This window comes from Aspergillus luchuensis, chromosome 8 (genome assembly GCF_016861625.1).
Source record: "Aspergillus luchuensis IFO 4308 DNA, chromosome 8, nearly complete sequence".
Lineage (NCBI taxonomy): Eukaryota > Fungi > Ascomycota > Eurotiomycetes > Eurotiales > Aspergillaceae > Aspergillus > Aspergillus luchuensis.
This window is the reverse complement of record NC_054856.1, coordinates 1,294,224-1,315,136: the sequence shown is the minus strand read 5'-3', so window position 1 is coordinate 1,315,136 and position 20,913 is coordinate 1,294,224. Positions and strand designations below refer to the sequence as shown.

The 20,913-nt window shown below is 50.0% G+C and overlaps 7 protein-coding genes across 7 annotated transcripts; 2 read left to right on the top strand and 5 right to left on the bottom strand.

Moving 5' to 3' along the window:
- Positions 1-436: 436 nt before the first annotated feature.
- Positions 437-2,372, bottom strand: rfeD (putative transcription factor RfeD; the record flags this gene model as incomplete). The annotated part of the gene is made up of 5 exons (XM_041681487.1): positions 437-1,114; positions 1,172-1,579; positions 1,639-1,790; positions 1,847-2,015; positions 2,250-2,372. The coding sequence occupies 5 exons, from the start codon at positions 2,370-2,372 to the stop codon at positions 437-439; spliced, it is 1,530 nt and encodes a 509-aa protein (XP_041548425.1).
- A 5,005-nt stretch (positions 2,373-7,377) lies between these two features.
- AKAW2_80463A (uncharacterized protein) lies at positions 7,378-8,807 on the top strand (the record flags this gene model as incomplete). The annotated part of the gene is made up of 3 exons (XM_041681486.1): positions 7,378-8,061; positions 8,117-8,323; positions 8,382-8,807. 3 exons carry the CDS (start codon positions 7,378-7,380, stop codon positions 8,805-8,807), a joined length of 1,317 nt encoding a protein of 438 aa, XP_041548424.1.
- A 673-nt stretch (positions 8,808-9,480) lies between these two features.
- AKAW2_80462S (uncharacterized protein) lies at positions 9,481-9,666 on the bottom strand (the record flags this gene model as incomplete). Its single annotated transcript, XM_041681485.1, has 1 exon — positions 9,481-9,666. One exon carries the CDS (start codon positions 9,664-9,666, stop codon positions 9,481-9,483), a length of 186 nt encoding a protein of 61 aa, XP_041548423.1.
- A 1,701-nt stretch (positions 9,667-11,367) lies between these two features.
- On the top strand, positions 11,368-12,485 carry AKAW2_80461A (E3 ubiquitin-protein ligase; the record flags this gene model as incomplete). Its single annotated transcript, XM_041681484.1, has 2 exons — positions 11,368-12,304; positions 12,376-12,485. The coding sequence occupies 2 exons, from the start codon at positions 11,368-11,370 to the stop codon at positions 12,483-12,485; spliced, it is 1,047 nt and encodes a 348-aa protein (XP_041548422.1).
- A 2,364-nt stretch (positions 12,486-14,849) lies between these two features.
- On the bottom strand, positions 14,850-16,211 carry AKAW2_80460S (uncharacterized protein; the record flags this gene model as incomplete). Its single annotated transcript, XM_041681483.1, has 1 exon — positions 14,850-16,211. The coding sequence occupies one exon, from the start codon at positions 16,209-16,211 to the stop codon at positions 14,850-14,852; it is 1,362 nt and encodes a 453-aa protein (XP_041548421.1).
- A 294-nt stretch (positions 16,212-16,505) lies between these two features.
- Positions 16,506-18,493, bottom strand: AKAW2_80459S (HET domain-containing protein; the record flags this gene model as incomplete). Its single annotated transcript, XM_041681482.1, has 2 exons — positions 16,506-18,094; positions 18,148-18,493. 2 exons carry the CDS (start codon positions 18,491-18,493, stop codon positions 16,506-16,508), a joined length of 1,935 nt encoding a protein of 644 aa, XP_041548420.1.
- Positions 18,494-19,235: 742 nt separating this feature from the next.
- Positions 19,236-20,471, bottom strand: AKAW2_80458S (uncharacterized protein; the record flags this gene model as incomplete). Its single annotated transcript, XM_041681481.1, has 1 exon — positions 19,236-20,471. The coding sequence occupies one exon, from the start codon at positions 20,469-20,471 to the stop codon at positions 19,236-19,238; it is 1,236 nt and encodes a 411-aa protein (XP_041548419.1).
- Between the last annotated feature and the right edge of the window lie 442 nt (positions 20,472-20,913).

Here is a 20,913-nt window from a genome sequence, read left to right as displayed (position 1 = left end):
TTCAAATCAAACTACATCAATATTCAATATATTCGTAAATGCGACCCACGTAAATCATCCAAAAAACATAAACCAAAATTGTCATGATCAAAACACCAATGCCACCATGTAGTATATATACCCGCCCAGCGTTGTTGTATACCTACCAAACACCCAAAATCCCGGATTTTCATAAGATTTCCTTATCATGGCATGTGAGAATCATGGTCGGGCCAGCCCTTCAATAACTCGTTCCGAGATATAAACAGTCAAGGGCGACATCATATACTCATCGACCACTGGGTGATTCATGTGCCTGGCTCATGTCATTGCTCCATAATTTTGAGTAACCGTGCACCCTCAAAGCCATTAATCGTAACATCCGTAAAACATAGAATTCAATCAGAAGCTCACCAGAGTGCGCTTCACTCTGGAGACATCAAGAATAAGGGTGTATTCACCTGAAGTCGAGCTGGAAAGCTTTCCATTTTCCACCCACAGTGCGGCAGCGAGGGCAGCCTCGGGGACTGGGATAGCTTGTTGGTCCGTGGGACATCGCACTGCCCGGACTCGACGTCACATTCCTAAAAGAGGCGGGCGGGCTGCTGATGAACAATCCGACACACTCTCGACACACGCCACAGATGCACTCCGTACAGGCGTAGCATTCATTCAAAACCCACGGGCGTTTGCAACTGGCACAATAGATTTGGATCTCTCTGTTGCGGTATGACGCCGGGGTGGGGTTGGAAAAGCGATGATGCTGGCGCTGAGATGCAGAAGAAGGATACATGTTCAATACCGGGCTAGACTCGTTGTTGGAGGTGCTCATGTGACTCGAAAAAGCGTAGGTTTTCCCTGACGCCGTCGATGCCGAATCCAGCGAGGATTCAATGGAGGGAAATGGTTCCAAATCACTATCGCGACTGCGTGCGGTGTCAAATGGCGGCGGCGTTAAAGACTTGTGTAGCGGTGACGCCGCATAGGCGGGAGGAGGGAAAGGCCGATGAGAGGTCGGTGGCGGCAGTCCAGGTGAGGGTTGAAAAGCCGGTGGTAGCGATGACCGGTGATTGCCGACCGAAGGCGCCGAAGTGATGTTGGAGATCAACGGGGGCATTGTAGGCGACCGACCAACCTGTGGCTGAGATTAGCACATGTCTGAGCTTGTTCTGCGGAAATAGCAGGCACGTACATCCGAGTTGTGATCGTCATCCGCTTCCGTGGCCGAGGTAGCTGCCTCAATCAGGTCTTCCCAGCGCTTGCCTTGGGCCCATGCGGCAGTCTGTGGTTCCGCAGAAAGCGCCTTGCGATCGCCCAGACTAGGGCGTCGGCCGTATTCCTTGGATCTGGTCCGCTCATGCTTCGGTTTTCTAGCTCTAGAAATGGACGACTTGCGAGGACGAGGAAGCTTGTCTCGATGCTGGATGGGAGGCAGGGTGGAAGAGCGACCGGGCGGGGAGTGCGTCAGAATGGACGGGAGAAGCTCGCGAGGACGAGGGGATGAGAATGGAGGCAGCGAAGCCTCCTGCTTGAAGTGCTCCCTCAGGGAAGGCAGTTCAACGGATCGCAGGCGGTCTCGGTCATTGTCCGAGTGAGTCTCCTAGCGCACCAGTTAGGCAATCTTGGCTTTTCTACTGCTCACAAAGTAGTCTAGCATACCATGTCCGTATCCCAGTCGGAAGCTAGACGGTTGTGGTGCAATTGCGCCAATGCGACGGCGGCGGTCGCTGCCGCGGGGTGAGTCTCGTCAATGCCCCGCGGGGTTGCCGGAGAGCTAGCGTCAGCAACGTAGATATCCCGATCAGCAATTTCTATAGCCAGTCAGTTGACGTTCTGAGAGCCACACATTCCAGCCATGATGACCGACCATTGCGTCGCCGAGATGGAGCTTGAGTTGAGGGAGATAGATGGGCCCGTTGGTCTGGAGGGGTGGTCACCATCAAGATGAAGCTCTCCTCGGTTGCCGGGAGCTTCGGAATGTAGTGGTTCGGGTGGGCTCTCCGGATGTGCTCCTGCATGGAGCGATAGCGCTTCTCCTGAAGGGCAGAACAACATGTTAACCACAAGCATTATTAGGCTTGGATAGTAATGCGACAGATCATATTATTTTTTTTTCTCTCCAGCTTGCGCCCGCACTGGTCCTCGCACAGAGGCGCAGGCTGCTTGCTGACCATTGCATGAAAGTGGGGCTCGGATCGATAGCGGGCGGGAAGAAGGAGCAGGAGGGAAAGCTGAGAGGGGGAAAAGCGAGCTGAAGGAGTACTACTCACACCCAGACATCTCTTCCGGCAATTGGAGCCATCGTTATTCTTCAACGGACACACCACTTCATTATTGACGTCGGTGACCGAGAAGGAGCTGGTTAGCGATGCTCGCGGCGGCATGGTCTGCATGGATCCGTCCTGGCGGGGTGGGTTGGAGGGTCAAGCCAGCGAGCCAGCACAAGCACACAAGCAAGCTTGAATGGGAGCACTGAACTAGATAGTAATAGATCAGGATCAATTCGTTAGGGCACCGTCAACCCTCCCAACGCATGCTCCAATGTACAGCGCAAGAAGGAGAAGGTAAAGAATCGATGAGTATGTCAAGCAGCAAGTAATTTGGAGAGGCGAAAAGATGAAGGAGAAAAAGGATCGGGGAAGAGGTGGAATCCGTGGTCGAGAAAGCTAGACGGCAAAGTAATAGAGTGTATGAGTAATATGGAGATAAATTCGCCCTAGTTGTTGCTGTCCAGGCTGAGCTATTCTTTTTCGGAGCCAGTTGCGGTAGTTACTATCAATGTAGTAAGATCAAAAAATGTACTCCGAAGCAGCAGCAGCAGCAGTACTACTAGTAGTAAGTAGTAGTCAAAAGCACGTCCGGCGTACTGGCAGGAAACTAAAGCATCACAATCGAGGAATCGGTCAGGTCCAGGAAGGGGGAGGGAGGGGGGGGAAGGTCAAGGTCAAGGAGCTAGGCCGATTACAGGTCTTGTCCAGCCAAGCTAGTCTACGAATAGGCTAGTGACCTCGAAAAAAAGAAAATTGACAGCCAAAGGATTGGGGGATGGCAAAGACCCACTAGGCAAAAAACAGAAATCTGACCTAAAAAATAAAAAAAGGAAGGAAAAAAGAGAGAAAAAGTGAAAAAGGGCGACCAGCAGGCGACTTGTCCGGAGGGGAAAAACGAAAAAAGGAGGGTGGGAATGGTAATCCACATACAAATTACATGATTTTACATACAATACAAGACAAAAAGTCAAAGAATGATTGAAAGAAAGAAAAAGGAAAAGAAAAAAAAAAGTGGGAAGATTTAGTCCGAAGCACTCCGACCGCGTGGCTTGTCCCATGTAGCTTGGACTGGCTAGGATGATCGGAGGATCCAGGATTAGTGAACAATCCAGAAAACGTCCTCGTGCATCAGTAACTGGACTTGTAGGTCTCGAGGCGCTGGGATAAGGTATCACGGAGCACTGGATCGGGTGACACGATAAGCATACTACTACAGCCCGTACCGCGGATGAGAGGGCGCAAAAAAGAGGGAAGCTCACGGGCAAGATAACGGACATCCGATGGGAAGCTCTTGGGGGAGATTGTAGATATTGGTTGGCTTGTTAAGCTACGCAGGTATCCAGAAGTTATTACTAGACTGCTTGCTACATGGAGCTACGACGATAGCTTGTTAGCCAAGCAGCAGGAGAAAAGTCTTTCAAGCCATTCTCATCCGATCAATCCCTATGAGGCATTATCATCCTGGTGGTGATACAGCATGTGCTCTTTCTCGGTAATACGATTTCGTACCGTGGCGGTATCTGATGCCGGTTGCGCCTATCGATAAAGTGTGGGACAGCGCGATATCCGCACACATGAAATTTCGGTCCTCGCTTCGTCGCGAACATTACTCTTTTTGAAGAGCGTACTCTTGCTAAAAAGAATGTTAATCAAGATCTCATCCTTTACTGCTTTTATAGCAGTATATTGGAGTATCACTAGACAGTCCATTTTGTACAGTGAGGCACTAGTAGAAGGCTTCGGATCCGGATCTACTCTGCTGATAAGTCTGTGACACTTACACTCCACTGGAGCTCAGAGCCGGGTCAAGCTTACATTACATTACCGGAGCCAAAGGAGGGGTGACATGGGGAAGGGGCACTGCCTTCCTAGTTGGGATGGCGGACACCTCCGTAGGTCAGTCAAGGGTATAACTTAAGGACATGGCTACTCGGCAAGGACTTCCAGCAGCAATCATCCATCCTATATGATCCGTGCGATTCATGTCCGCGTTTGAAAAGGGCAAACAGCTGAACTTTGACGGGGTCTTGGTCGACCGAGCCTTCCGTCCCTCAGACAGATGCAGGTTGACCTAGCTAAGCTGGTCAAATACCATACAATACATGAATATATACGGTATGGTAACGATGACCAGCACTTCGGGAATGCCGGTGGAACCCCTCCATTCTTGAGGGGGTTTGCGACAGCTGCAGCATTAGCATAATTAGTATTGACTACGGATGAATGGGGGGTTGGCCTCGATGGATGATGACCGATGCAACACAATGGTCACATTGCTCGCAGGTAGTCAGTTTAGGCAATTCCAATGGGTTATTGTAGAATCACGTGGTGAGTGAACAAGCTGGGCATCCGGCCATGTGCGACCTACCCCTCATTGTTCTGGTTCATTTTCCACCACCACCACAACCACCAGCTCTCCCCAGCTCTAGGTTGAGCTTCCATGCAACCCAAGCACAAGAGCTCCCAGCTGGAGCTTTCCAGTGGAAAGGGCCTAAGACCAAAGCAGTTAGGCCACTAGTGGCGAGTCCAATCTAGTTTAGCGCGACGCCACTCCAGTTCCTTATTCCCGTCTGAGTGGGGCTCTCGAAACGGGTGTACCTTAGCAGGCGATGGGCGAGAGGAAATTTTTCCATCTTCTCGAAACAAGTGGCCACCGCTGATTCCATGGGAGGCTGGGGCAAATCGCTGGCTAACTGTGTCTGGACTCTGGAAAATCCCCCCCCGATGCTGATGGCTATGCGGAATTCCGCTTTCCGGGAGAGGAAAGAGAAAAAGGGGTAAAATAGTTTCTACTACCTGAGACCTGGGAAAGACAACACCCATGATCCGGTGATTTCAAGGGACCAGTCCAACGGCCGAGAAGAGTGGTGCCTCGGAATCACACTATCGCAGGTCACCGGTGTGGAGGGGTTGATGCCCAAGTTGCCCTTAAGCGAAACTGGTTGCCGTGAATTCCCGCGCTTAGCTGGACTGCACACAAGGGAGGGGAAAGCTCCGTCCTTGTTTAAATCCTGATCCGTTGGCCGTGCTGTCTTTGACCCTCTATGGATACTAAGTCAATGGTCAAAGTAGTGGTACTTTGTCGGGGCAAAGAAAGTCTATGCACCTGCACACGCGGCTAAGAGGTTCTAGCTCGGCGACATGAGGGGACGGCCCTGCTGTAGCCTGCTTAGCTTCGGTTCGACACCTACGGACTTCAGCCGATATGGTTGATTGTTCCCCCCAGCCGCTAGTCTTGCAGAGGAATGTTCACGACAATCCACGGCTCTAATTCGATATGCAAGGAATAATGCCTGTTCTCTGACCTGGTCTATAATCCACATGGTTGCCATTGGTCTTTCAGTTGCTTTACCAAAATCCTCACCGACACAGAGTTGGCCTGGAAAAAGTTTCGCATTCCGTGCGGAGAAAATTCTATTCTTGGAAAAATGAACCTCCAATTGCCCGCCAGTCAGAGCGTGCGGTTCGACCCCTGGGTTTTATCATAGCACGAGTCAAGGCTTACTGCGATGTACGGCCGTACTTGGTAATTAGTGTGTCGCTGACCATGACCATGGCTTATGGCCGAGCGGGACTTATACTAACACTGGATACTACATAACTGACTACTGTAGGACAAGAAGAGCTGACAATAACATTGACAGTGCTATTGTTTCTCTGATCCCTTGCATTCACCCAGCCAATACCACAGCCGATGTTCATGCAGGACGATAGGTACATCGTACTCCTCGCAGGGGACCATGCATCGTTCCAACAGGAAGAGGTTCCCAAGCCGCGGTCTCTGGGGGAGCCGCCTGCATTGGTGGCGCCAAAAATTGCACATCGAAGCAGCAGCAGTTCTGCCGGCAGCTGGTCACTTTCCTCAATGGGCATATTGCAGTGCGCAAAGCATCATGATTGGATGGTTTGGCAGCAGGGGATGATGCACGGTACCCAATTAGAGGCCGGCTGATAGGCAATGGATCGTCCAATCAGACCTTGATACCCTTTCTGCTTACTCACCCCCCACTTCGGCACGTTTTTGTTTCCATTCCCGTTACACATATTACCATACCGTAACTAAGCATTGCCCCCCACGGATGTTTGCCTGGTATGGTTCGCTTTGCTAGCCACAGTCCAGCCTCCCATACTTCCTCGAGTGGGATGCCCCCTTTTTCATCAGAATTTTCAACACTGCATTGAAGATGCATATCGATCCATGGAAATTGAAGTGCCACCATTGAGATTCAACTCGGAAGTATCTGGGGAATTCATGGAGTAGGAATCCGTATGTCTGGGTCATTCAACCGATGAAGGTCAACGCTATCGGCAAACCGTGATATGTGCTATCCCACAAACGATATCTTCATCGTGGATATTATCAATCATAGTCGCACTGCATCACGGCCAACTGCAGAGTATACATTGGCAGTGCAAGACTGCGGATCGCACTTCTAGAAACACTGGCGCATCTGCCGAATTGCCTTAAAATTTTCCATATCCGACCATACGATACCAAGACAATGACAGAATCACATCGCACAATCGCACGTATACCGGGCTGACCCGCCTCATTCCTCTATCCGAGACAGACAAAGAAGAAGAAAAGTGTGCCAGCCTTGCCGCAAAGCTTGTATAGCGGTGGCCGTTGAAGTGCGGAGCGCACCTACCATCGGATATGGCACGTCACACAACCACCGACTGTAGTCCGCAGATGAGGTGCAACACCCTCACAACATTCCTATAATCCTCCATATAAGCTACCAACTAGCTCCGATCACTTGCAAGCTTGTTTGCCGTTGCGCGCTTATAACATCACCCATCAGCACAACTCGACAGCATCATGGAATAGTCCATCGGCTACGGCGCCAGCAGTGCCGTATATCCGTGTCCGATGCCCCACGGGGATCAGCCAGACAGCATCCGATGGACTCTGAGGTCACTGTCCCCCTGGTACCGACGTGCCTCATCAGCATCCGACTCTCCGCGCCACGCATCTCAAGCAATGACATCGTTCAAAACAAGCTATCTGTAGCCTCTAGCCTTAGTAGATAAAAGACCTGGAGGACCCTGGCCGCTGCTAACTCCCATCACTTCACCTCACCTTAAAACCAACACCCTCTCCAATTCATCTACACCACACCACACTATGTCCCCCACAAAGAAAGACTTCCACGTCGCCATCATCGGCGGCGGCATAGCAGGCATCACACTAGCCATTGCGCTCCACCACCGCAACATTTCCGTAACCATCTACGAGCAAGCGCACGAATTCGGCGAAGTAGGCGCCGGCGTCTCCTTCAGCCCCAATGCCGTCCAGGCCATGAAATACTGCCACGATGGCATCTACAACGCCTTCGAGAAAGTCTGCACGCGGAACCTCTGGCCCACCAAGCAAAAAGTGTGGTTCGACTATCTGGACGGATACAACAGCAAGAACACTAGTCAAGAAGAAAACGGCCACCAAAAAATCGAATTCACCATCTCCAACAGCCTCGGTCAGAACGGCGTTCACCGCGCGCATTTCCTCGACGAAATGATCAAGCTCGTCCCCAAGGAGATTTCCCGCTTTAACAAGCACCTGGATGATATTCACGAGCGCATTAGCGATGGCAAGCTGATTATGAAGTTTGCCGATGGATCCGAGGATGAAGCTGATTTGGTCATCGGGTGTGATGGAATCAAGTCCCAGGTGCGCCAGATTATCGTCGGTGCGGACCATCCTTCTGCGAAGCCGTCGTACACTCACAAGTATGCGTACCGGGGTCTCGTGCCGATGGATAAGGCGGTTGAGGCGATCGGGGAGGAATTGGCTTCGAATTCTTGCATGCATGTGAGTGGCCAGTTCTTCTGATCTTAACCTACCCAAACAATACTGACAAGTGTAGATGGGCCCCGGCGGCCACATGCTCACCTTCCCCGTGAACGCCGGCAAAACACTCAACATCGTCGCCTTCCACACCACCACTGACGAATGGGCCGAGTACCCCAGACTCACCCGCCAGGGTACCCGTGATGAAGTTCTCCGCGACTTTGCCGGCTACGGGCCCAACGTGACCAACTTGCTTAAGTTGACTGATCCTCAGCTCAGCGTGGTATGCATTTCCCCCATCCCCCATTTACCTTAGACAATAAAATCTGATGAGTAAATAGTGGGCCATCTTCGACCTAGGCGACCACCCGGTCCCAACCTTCTACAAAGGCCGCGTCGGCATCTCCGGCGACGCCGCGCACGCTACCTCGCCGCACCACGGCGCCGGCGCGGGCTTTTGTATCGAGGATACAGCCGTGCTGGCAACACTGCTGGAAGACGAGCGCGTGCAAACGCACAAGGATCTCCAGGCAGTGTTGGCGGCGTTCGATGAGAACCGACGCGAGCGGTCTCAGTGGCTGGTGCAGAGTAGTCGGTTCATTGGCGATTGCTATGAGTGGAGGGCTGATGGGGTAGGAAGTGATTTCAAGAAGATCGAGGAGGCGATTAACTATCGGAATGGGATTATTGCCAATGTGGATGTTGGCAAGATGTGTGAGGAGGCGAGGGGGGCGTTGGGGAGAAGGATTGAGAAGGCTTCGTTGTGAGTATGACTACTACTACTACTAGTAGTCTTCTGAGAGAAGGGTTTGTACGATGATAGAGGGTTTGTTTTGTGTTATTTATGGGTTCTAGCGAGATATATAGTTTGTTTAGCATGTGTTTGTTGGATAGATTAATTCATTCTTATCATGTTATCCTGAGACCTTTGGTTTGTTCAGCGGTACTACACTGAATTCACATTAATATTGGTCCTAGGAGATTATGATAATAGGTAGGTATATAGCACTAAGCCTGCATTTGTTCCACAGCATACATACATGCCTTATGCGGCATTGTTCAGTATTAGCACATGTAATAAACCGTACCAGTAGTTCTCACTTAAAATAAGAAGGAAGCACCAGGACAGCTCAGCAATAATGATGGTCCAACTCCACAGACTTCAATCTCTTCAACATGAAGTATTGGCCAGCACCGAATTCACTAATGACATCATTCTCTGTTTTTCGTACACAATCAATCGGGGTATCATAGAATAGTTAGATATTGCTGGAGTCGGTCGTGGGTGGTTATCTGAGATATGAACTACTTACGTATGATGTTAGCATGATTCTGTCCATGAACATAGAGTCCAGTCCAGGACCTTCTTCTTCCTCCTCTTCCACAATATGGGGGGCATACCTTGACTTATACACACCCTGCAACGATCCATAAAATCGGTCACATCATGTCTTCCTTGCAGAGAACAGCAGCATTCTCTGACTTAGAATCAGGAGTCACTTGCTCATCCTGAACTCCCTCTGACCTGAAAGACGCTAACCACTCCCAGACAAACGACAAGGGATTCATCAGGCTCTCAATGGGACTGTAGGGCGATAATGCGGGGTCGTGGAAATGCGTCGCCATGATGTTAATTTTCTTCTTCTTCACAAACAAGTCTCACAGTTTAATAATCAATAAATCAACCATTTGAGAAAACCTCGAAGATATAATCAAGAAGAAAAGGAGTCAAAAGAAAGAATGCCACAACCACTGCCCTGCAGGGACACAGACGGTCTTCAGCGCAACAAACAATGCAAATGATTCGCATAATGGCGTGCTGTGCCTCCACCGCTCATTCATTCATTGATTGGTTCCCCGCATTTCCCAATGCTGGGCGGTGGGCAAACTGGAATGTTTGTTCTCCAATTACATTCTGATTGCAAACAGTGCAATTCACATATTACTAATGTTTGGTGTGTTTGGACTGTTTGGATTGTTGGTATATGTTTTTCTTCGGTTCGGGGGTTAACGGCCGAGAGCCCCCGAACTTTGGGGAGGACTCGAATTTGGGGACTTTCGGATGTTGACCGCCTTGAGAGCTTCCGATGGGGGTTTATTGGGTTGGGGGTGGTGGGTGTTGGTTCAGATGGTGGGCTGGGACTGGAGTTGGGGGGAGGGGGTAGGGGGTAGGAATTTATATTGGATATCAGGGTTGGAGATGTAATGAGTACATATTCGTCTCATTCTTTTTTCTTGATTGATGTGTCTAGTGGCGTAATGTTGTTCTGATGGTGATAGAGCGATACTGTGCATTGGTCTACAGTCAGGGGGGTATCCGGATGGGAAATCTGCTCGCCGCTTGATCATTACAGTTTGACCATCTTCTAGAAATATAGATGGTCACTTCCATCTTTCACTTAGTAACGCAGCTGTACAATGCTTTCTGAGTGAAATCGCCCTCATTTCGCTGGCAGTTTTCGTGATGAGCATAGCCGACATACAAAATGTGGAGACGGCTGATATAGTGGGTCTATGGTTATCATCTACTTACCCCAGGTCTTGGCTCTGTGAGTTATCTTGACTGGATATAACTGTCAGCTTATGATGACTTCTTAAAGGTGAGCTTGCAAATGAGCCGAGTGAGTGGAAAGAATTGAGAAGCTACAGAAAGAATTGTAGTCTGAGCCATGAGGTTGTTTGAAAGCTATAGTGAATGACGGGTGCTATGAATGATCGAATGGCTTCACTTGTCAATTGGTTTGACACACATCTCACAAATGAAGTGATTTCCTCCTGAGAGCTGCAGGCCATGCTCGCAGCCACTACTCGCTGTTTATCTACTTTCCATCTGGACCATCTATCTACTTACGGAAGCCACAATCAGCAATGATGTGGATCGTGGCTCGGAACTGACACCTCACCTCATGAGACCGTATGGTCTCAAAACCGTTGGCTGCGATAAAATTCCTCTATTTTACCATACCGGATCTCAGTGCCGATTGGGCCATATCATTACTTCTTGAGCTGTGAGGGCGGAGTTCATTTCTTTTATGTCCAGTGACTGGGACACATACAAACGCTGAAACTTTGTTTGTTTTTTCTACTTCCCACGGAAACTCCCCGTCTCCCATTTCTTCTCACACATTCGCCTCCTAACAAACGCCATCTGGATATAAAGATTATCACCTACTCATCCAATAAATCTTATCTCCATCTCTGAGCTTTCATCATCAGTCACGTTGACAAGTAAGGTATCCCTCATCATGTGTAAAAGGCATGGCCAGCCATCCATGTAATTTCTGACGGTTGTCTTGCTGCTACAGTCGCTCAAAGTTGCCTTACACAATGGAACTCCACTACCAATCAAGCAGTCAGATGGACGACGAAATCTACGTTGTCACCCAGCAACTTCAGGAGTTACAAGAGTATCTTGACTCTCAAAAAGGGAAAGGTCGGGCCGATGACGACGAAGACTATCTACAAGCATATCGCCAAGAGTTGAGAGCACACCTAAGGTCACTGGAGGACAACAAGCTCGCCTGGAGCATTGCTGTGGCAGTACGTTCCGACAGTCGTGTTATTGCTGCTATTACACGGGAAGAAGCTCAGGCAAGCGATGATCGACGTCTGGCAATCAGAATAAATGAAAGAAACGATGACTCGGACACTTCCACAACCGATTGTGCTGTGGAGCAGCCTCAAGCGGCCACAGAGCCCCAGTCCAGTGACGATGAGTGCATCGCGGGCCCCTCGATGACATACAGAGAAAGACAGGCCTTGGAATTGGAGAAGTCTGCCGCCACGGAAACTCGGTGCTGCGTGTGCTATGAGAGTTTCTTCGCTCATAAGATGAAGCAATTGGACTGCAACCATAATTACTGTGACGATTGTCTCAAAGATCTCTTTCTAAGAGCGACAAAGGACTCAACTCTCTTTCCTCCACGATGCTGCCGTATGCCGATTCATCTAGAAGCTGTCCAGGAGCATATGTCACAGACTGAGGTGTCTGATTTCAAGAGCGCGGAAATTGAGTTCTCCACCACTGACCGCACTTATTGCAGCAATACCAGCTGCGGCAAGTTCATACTACCGCAAAACATCACAGCCGGCCGTGCTGAGTGCCCCCACTGCAACCTGAATACCTGTGCCATGTGCAAAAAGGCTTTTCACATCGACGATTGTGTGAAGGATACTGATCTGCAAGCTACACTGGCGCTAGCCAGTGCCCAAGGATGGCAACGGTGCTTCCGTTGCAGGGCTCTCGTCGACCTGGGGTTCGGCTGTTACCACATAACGTATGCATATACTTCTTCCACATTTCCCACTTCTACTTACTTACCTGTTCACAAACAGGTGCAAATGTCGCGCTGAGTTTTGCTACCTCTGCGGTCTTCAATGGAAGACATGCGAATGCGTTACTTGGGACGAGGGAAGACTACTCGCCAGAGCGGCAGAAGTTGTAGACCGTCAGGCCCCAGCGCCCTTAGCACCCCCGATCCGCGATATCCTAGTTCAAAGAATGCGGGCAAATCTGAGGGAGAATCACGAGTGCGAACACCGAGGCAGATTTCGGCGTCTTGAAGGTTCAGGATTGGAAGGATTTCAATGCGAGATCTGTGGAGCACGCCACCGGAAGTACATCCTGGAGTGTCGCCAATGCCAGATCGTAGTTTGTGAGAACTGCCGACGGAATCGCATTTGATGCGGCGTAGAAGGTTACAAAACTGTTGACTGATTGATGGAGAACTGAGTGTTTGATGACTTGTTACCAGAAATGCTGTTTCAAGGGTGGCTGGGTAGGGTCAGTGTAGAGTGTGGTACTTTACGAGCTTCATAGGTAGCGGAGTACTTATGTTTACCTGAGATGCTGTTTCGTTCCATGTCCAGATGAAGTATTAGTTGTAGTCCTAGAATGTGCGCATGTCTGCCTTGTCGGGATCTCATTATCTTTGTGTCATGTTCAATTCCATATGGCGGAGCTGCCACCTCGCCACGAAAGGGCTTTGGCGATCAATCAATCACTCAGAGAGCTTACGCTAGAGCAAAGAGGATATTTTCAGGTTCTAGTAAATGTCATTGATTAAAAGGCCATGACTAACAGTCTACTACAAATAACTATCACCTTTTTCTAGAAACTATATGACATGATGGTGCTCTAACTACTGCACTTTAAACTCTCTCAATGAATGTAAGATATATACAATCTGGTAGGCTGCCTAATGTATCAAGTCTCACAAGGATAGCCAAATAAACTTCAATCCAACCTTCGCTGGCAAATCGAACCTAACTGACGCGTGTATCTAGTCGTGGATTCCCAAGCTCGAGATTGGCGCCATGGTCCAGGAGAAATGATGCCTTTGGAAAGTCGACAGTCGTATAGAGGCAGGTTTCACGACGAGGCTCACAGGAACCACCTGATGAGTGTGACGAAAAGCAGTTTTCTAAACGGGTCCTTGGTCAAGCTATTGAAAGAAGGGGGACAGTCAGTAGGGAAATATTTTATTCTGTAGCTTCTTATTAGGTCAGTCTCCGACATGTGATTGATCCTCTTGTCGGTTGTGGTGACGAACTGACATGGGGTTCTACAGGCTATGATGAATCCTCCTTCCAGCCGTCAATCTTTCTTTCACCTAGTACCTTTGGAGGTAAGAGCCATCTACATAGAATGCAAGGAGGGAAAAAGCTCGGGAGCCACGTCATGCTGAGCCTCCTATCAGTGATTACAAATAGGGTCGCTTTGGGGATCTAGCGGAGGTAAGACTGTGTTCATTCTCATAGTGACGTGTCCGGAAACGAAATTGATCATTGAAATTTTCCTGGATTCCTTAGCACTGTCCCACGTCCAGTGTCGTTGTGTGATTGCCTTTGTGAATTTGGTTTCTTCACATCGTGAATCAAGGACATTTGATATATTCACCTTCTGTCAGGGTTCCAGCCACAAGGCTGTCTACCTGTCACATGACTACATGTTCTTTCCTATTCTGTATGGTTAGACCATCTAGTATAGCTATCGACCCCCCATCCTCCGCTACTTCTACCATCAACACAATAATCATACAAACACTACGTGTAGCTGCTACACTACCCTCCATGCCCGCATGGTCTTTCCGATATCCATGGAAATGGAGTCCGTCACCAACACTGAAATCCAATAGCGAAGCCAGCAGTATCAGAACATCTACTCGATCGCTGTGAGATGGGAGCTGGATGACACAAATGCCGATTTAGATACAGCGAAAGCGAGACTCAACAACGAACGCAACTTGATAATTTTCCATTGTGCAGGCTACGGAACAACCAAAAAATGGGTCTTTCAGCATTGCGGAAAACATGAGCGAAGAATCCAAGACTGCGGACTTCGAAAGGGCTCTCACCCGATCAGCGACTATAGTGAGACCCACGCATGCCTTGCTCGTTGGTGCAGCTTCAGTCAATATACCACTCAACGGACATAGAACGGTAGACCCGCGAGCTATTCCCGCGTATTACCACGCTCTTTTCGCTGTTCATGTCTCAAGGGCCCTTACAAAAGAAGAGCTAATAGCGCTCAGCACATGGATGCGGAAAATGCCATCGTTTGCGGGATTGAAGATCGTGCTTCTCCTCCTCCTTTCTCTCCAAAAAAAAATAGAACATCCCCTTCAGATCTATGAAGGATATTTGATGAGTGCTAGGTTTATCTTGTAACACTTTCATGCCCAATATAACACCTGAAAACGTATGCACTGTCAGATACTGATACTAGTTCCCTGACGTTGCATAACAATTTTCACGAGTAAGAAACAATGACGTTTTCTCATTCCCTGCCTATGATATTCCTTGATTAATCACGCAACCTGTTCGAAGCAAATTATAAAGTCCACATCCCTCACCAAAGCCTCATACTCCTTCTCCGGCGCTTGCACAAAAACCTCAAACACCCTCGTATCACTCTCAGAGAGATCCGGCAGAATAATCGCGCACGCCCCCGGTACCCCCGCCTGCACCCGAAACGCCACGGGCCTTGTCGCCGCTCCCAGATCATACTTGGCTGCGCTCCCTGCATACCATGTGTTCATGAACAGATCCATGCCTGCAAAGTCCGCGTTTGGGATAAGCATCTCCGTGTCTGCGAGGGAGGTTTGCAGTGCCGTGAGATGTTCAATCTTAGATATGTCAACGGCCTGGATGGATTGACGGATCTTGGTAGCTGCTGCGGCAAGGCCGCGGTCCCCGGTGGATATGAGTGTGGTGGCGGGTACTGGCCCAGCGAGGGTACCGATTACAGCGTTGCCGAAGTACTGGAGAGATGTTTTGTGCTCTGGGTCGCGGGATCGGACGTCGATGGGGTGGACGAAGCGGGATGGAGTGTTGACTTGGTCGGGGTGGATGTGTAGACGGGCCCGGGTGAGTGCCCTCCACAGGAGGGCCGAGATGCAGTCGTAGGATGTTATGTACTCGACCTGGTCTAGGTGAGGGGTACATCGAGCTTTGAGCTGTTGAATGGTGGGCTCTGTGATGCGGTAGATGCCGGCGCGAATTGGGGGTGGTGGCTGGAATTGGAACTTGCTCTTCTCGATGATGTGGAACAGGGGGAGTTGAGCGAGTCGGTCTTGTTGCGAGATCGTAGAATCTAGGGCAGGAGCATTGTAAGGATCTCTTTTGAGGTCTGGAGTGTAGGTGGGCATGTCCAGGCCTTCGCGATGTGCCTTGCTGCTTTGACAGACGAGCGATATGAAGGTGCTGAGAGATACCCAGTCTCCGGCTGCGTGGTCCACTCGAAACCCTACGGCCAGCCCTCCTTGAATGAGACTAATTTGGATTAAGCAGACGGGGTGCTTTGCGATTGGATCTTTCGGTAGAAAGTGAGTCAAATCCAGCTTGCTGGGAGAAAACGAGTCCTGAGCCAAGTCGTGGAAAGGCTCGCACTCGGTGCCTGTGTATCGGCGTACGCTGACTTCCACCGTGCTGTTAGGGGAAGTCACGATACAAAGCCTTTTGGATTCCTTGAATTCCAGATGGCCTGCCATGAATGGTACTAGTTGGCGGGTTGCGTGCTTTACTCCCTCCAATAAGGAGGAAACCACACTCTCTGGTTCAACAGTGGCGGCCTGGAGATCATAGAAGAGGACGGCTTTTACAGTCTTGGTGAAGCCTCCTTTGTCAAGATCTGATAATTCATAAGTCCTCGTGTCCATGACTTCATTCATTAATTAAAACGGTAGTGTATAGTCTGATTGAAAGCTTGTTGCTCTGAACGCATCCAAGATCGTTAAGTATGGGTGTCGTCGCCGTCGGGAACCCGAAGTGGTCAAGCCCCGGGACGCCTAAACAGGCCCGATTGGGAGCCCGACCGGGCGGTTACTTGCTCAGTGTTTCACCTTTGCCCCTACACCATGTCTTCCATAATTCATTATTCATATCAGTTCCGACACTGCTCACATTAACTGGACCAACCACTGTCAGTGTAAGAGCTACGTGCTTGACGAAAATCTGGAATATGATCAGACGATAACAACACGCTGCCGGGTAGATCCAAACAATGTATCAGGATCAAAGTCACCCCAGAGCTTCAACAACGGGACATCGAACCTGCCCACCCGGCGGAAGCACTGGCTTTCATGATCCCCTTGACATGGCACAACTATTAAGCCTTGGATAACATGGTATGTCTTCCGGGAAGACCGCAGCGGAATAGCATAAGCCTGCTGCATTCCTTCCGACTCAATTTCTTGCAAACTATCTGGATAGCATTTACCCAGTAATGTGCCCGGATGTAATTCCTCCGACTTGTCTGAATCCCTCTGGCTGGTAGCATAGAACTTCCCCTGTGAGGGGTGCCAAATAATACTCTTCATCGAGGCGTTCAGTTGCAACCGTCCGTCTGTAACCTCACCGTACGGCATCTTCTCATTTGCCAAGGTGATTTGACAATCGATAATCTCACATTCCGGTACATCTTCTCTCCAGAAGTGCATAGTATTCGCACGCAGCACCTTGCCATTTACTGCAGCCCAGGACCAAGACGGGGCGCGGTAGTTCTCGGGTCGGGGATGTAGCGGCGGATCAGCTTCCCAGAGGAGGTCTTCCAGGAGGTTATGTTTCCATAATCCAGCGAGGTACTGGCTATGAGTCCAAGTGCGATGAAAAGTTTCTGCGATGCCGTAGAATGCGATGAGACGATCGCGAAACTGTGTGATATCGCGCGCCGTGTATTCTGCGAGTACCGAGGCCCATGTATTTTCAATCGCAAGAGCGGAACTCTCTTCGTACGTTAGCGGAGCCCAGTCCCCTTCTTCTGGCTCCATCATTGTGCTCGGAAGGCGCGTGTCTGCATTCCATGCTGCAATGTTGGAGTTTCCGATGTTAAGGTAGTGCGATTGACATTGAAACCGCACGGTTCGACTTGTGAAGATCAAAGCACGCTGGGTAAGAAGCTTCTCCTCGTAACACCACGCTCTGGTATCTATTGGCTCGCGGGGATCAATCGTGCCCTCCCTGATCCACATACTGCCGATGCGGTTGTCGTCGCAGCGGAAAGGTAGCGAAACTGCTTTGGGTGGGGGTTCACGGTCTTGCAAGAAGCCTTGGCTGACTTGAGATGCACTGGCCGCGACGATAGTCACGAATGCGTTTTGGAAGGTTTTGCGGATTTGTGGGATCTCGCGACTTTTATCCTCCTTAGAGTCTTGGATGATGCACAGGCTGTCGACCCATAGAAAACTGATCCCGAGTTGTTGAGTGCAATGGATCGCATCTTGGATTGTTTGAGGGAGTGAATGGACTGGGATCTCTTGACAATATGACTGGAGATTGTGGGTTTGCATTCGATGTGGCTGGGCCTCTCCCCAGCGGTAACTCAGAGCTGTGTATTTCCCTGGCACTCCCCCTTGAGTGATATGAAGTTTTGGATGCTCCGGATCCAAACAATCGACTACTCGAGTCGGCAGATAAAGGGTCTCTCGATGATGACACTGGTCATGTCCCCCAGTCGTGCACTCGCTGATAAGCTCAGCAGCATGAGCATATGTAGCTGGGGAGTTGACCTGCCAAATGACCTCGCGTGTGGGGATGAACTCCGCAGCAGGATTACCTGTCAGAATTAGCTGCACTAGTCTGGTACAATTACTGACATGTAGAACAAACCATCCACTGTATGTACCTCAAAGGTTTGACTCCAGATGTCATTCAACGAGAGGGCCAGAAGGGTACGTTGTTCTTGCCCCGACCTCATGCGGAATCTCACAGCGATTGTATACTCTGCCTCGGCATGAAGGGGACCGTCTGTCCCAACCTGAGCTGGAATCTGCTCGTTGAGAAATTGGCACCATTTGCAGCCCTGTTTGGCAGAGATGGCGATTTCTCCCAGGCTCACTTTGTAGGAGAAGCCTGACACGTGAGGTTGAAACTGAGCCTTCCAGGCAGCTTGGAAACCGTTTCTCAAAAATAGGCTATTCCAGCAACGCTGGCAGACAGAAGGATGCGACGTCATGCCACGAAAAGCATTGAAGAAACGGACTATTGACGGGGGTATGAGTCCACACATTGATGGTGACTGAATATGCTTGTTGCGGAAAAAGGATATCACGGCCAAGATCTAGCCTAGAATCGATGATATCCAAATGCAGACGGTTCAAAATATTGTCTCCTGGGTATTTTCAATATTGATGGCAAGTAATTTGACAGCAACGTTACAAAGATGTGATTGTGATTGCCCAATTCTCAACTTAGAGGCCTAAATGTCACGTGAAATTATACTCCTCTCGTCTCCAGGCTAGAAGAATACGACCATAATGCAGACCAAGGTTGATTTTCAGCCTTGTACGAAAGGGATGACCGATAGAATGTGTCCAGTTTCCTGGGTTGTTTCAGCCGGGTCAATGTGATTTGGATAAGTGCTTAACAGTGGAAATGACTTGGTGCTGGGAAGCATACATCGGACACAGAAAAGTGGGCCTCCGCCTCGTTTACCCGATGTTGATATGGAACTGAACACTTAATTGGAGAAATTCATTGTGCTATCAGCCGTCCGATGCATGAAAATGGGTCAGCACAAACAGCTGTGACGTGTTGAGAGTGGAGCACCTCAGCAAGCCTTTTGCTCGAATGCTGTCACAGGAAACCTAAGATCACTGGGGAAAATGTTGTCAAAATATGATAATCTATTATCACAGGAACAACTACTTTATCTTTCAGACGCCAAGGTTCAACACATGGGAGAAAACCAATACACATCATCGTTGCAAACCTCTTTTCTTCTCATCCAATATCACTCGCCTCTCTTCATTATCCGTAAGCGCCCACCAATTCTCCTCCCAATCCCTCAGCTTGCCAGGAAAGAACTCCGCCAAGAGTGCTCTTCCGAATCCTTTATACCCCAACTCCAGCTCCATGAGCGTGTACATCACCTTGTACTCGGCGAAGACTGAAGGTGTACCCTGTGAGCTTTCGCTCAATTCGATCGAAATCCCCAGCATCTCAGGGAAGCGCGGTGCCCCAGCGACAATGAGATTCTGGATCATGCCCAGCCCCCCAACGCCTACCAGGTACCAGGTATGGCTTTCGATGGCTTGGCTAGTAATCAAGAGAACGAGCCAGAGAATGGCAAGAAATGTAATCAGAAATCGTGTCGTGTTACATGACTCGATCATTCGGGATATAGATCGACGGTTCGAGGTCGCTGCTCCTGAGTGTCGAACCTCAGCTCCCGCCAGATCCTCCAAATCCAGTCCATCGGGATGGCCTCCATGCACAATCACCACATGGGTGGTTCCATTCCCCAGCGTCAATGCCACGTCTTTCCCTGACCCTCTCCGACACGCCCATTTCTCTTTTCGCCAGCCCGGCAAAGCCCCTGCGGCATACGCCAGGACGGTCCCGCTGACCGTCACCAAGAAGACTCGCCAGTCCCCGTAGATCCCAAACGGGACAGCACTGATGGCGATTTGAATGAGTGAGACCAGCAGTCCTGTCCACCAAACCCAGTCATGGCCAGGACGCGCCAGAGAGTTTCCCTCAGTAGACCAGTGATAGACAGCCACACATAGAGCCACCTCTGGCTGCCGACCCCCCGGAAGCAAGCCCGGAACCTTCTTCTCTTCGTCACTGTTCTGACTTGGATGCTCTTCCAATCGCTCACGCACCGCACTCGGCATCCAATGCTCATAGTCCTGAAACACGCGACCTAGCACCCATGATCGATTCCAGCGACAGTAGCCAGACTTGAGATTAATCACCCGTAAATTAGTGATAGGGGTCTCAGGCATGAGCCGGCCATCACCAGTGGCAGAAAGAAGGGCTGACACGGCGTATGCAACCCATCCGTAGGAAAATGCGACCGGGGTGAGAAATCCTCCTGATACGGCCCCCAAGGCTTGCTGGACAATGTCTCCACCGATAATTAGGAGGACTGTGAAAATGTCGGAAGGCTCCTTCCACTGGTCCCGAAGGCTTTGAGCGGGGGACACCATGGTCGTTTGTGGTGGATGTAAGATGCACAATAAACTTTGAGACAAATTTCCGGGGTCATGGAGGCTATGGCCCGAGAGTTATAATAAACGGAACTAGAGTGCGCGCCGGTTCATGTTGGGCTTCGGGCTATCATGCAGGGCATCGGACTAGCTGGCGGTGGCTAATGGCTAAGTACGGGCTGGGAGCGGGACTATCACACACCGCAGATCGACACAGCAGTGATACTGCTTCCTTGTTGAAGGCATTTTAGCTTTTGAGCGGGTGAACTCTTTTAAGGCAAAGAAGGTGAAGAATTATCGTGATCTACGGATACGCAGACCTCACGATAGTGGGAAAAGCAAGCATGATGGCCGAAGCTAAAGGGTGTTAAGCGAGGCTGAATTGGGCGGGAAGGACAACGCGCCAACAACAGCACGTCTAATTCACAGCCCGATCATGCAG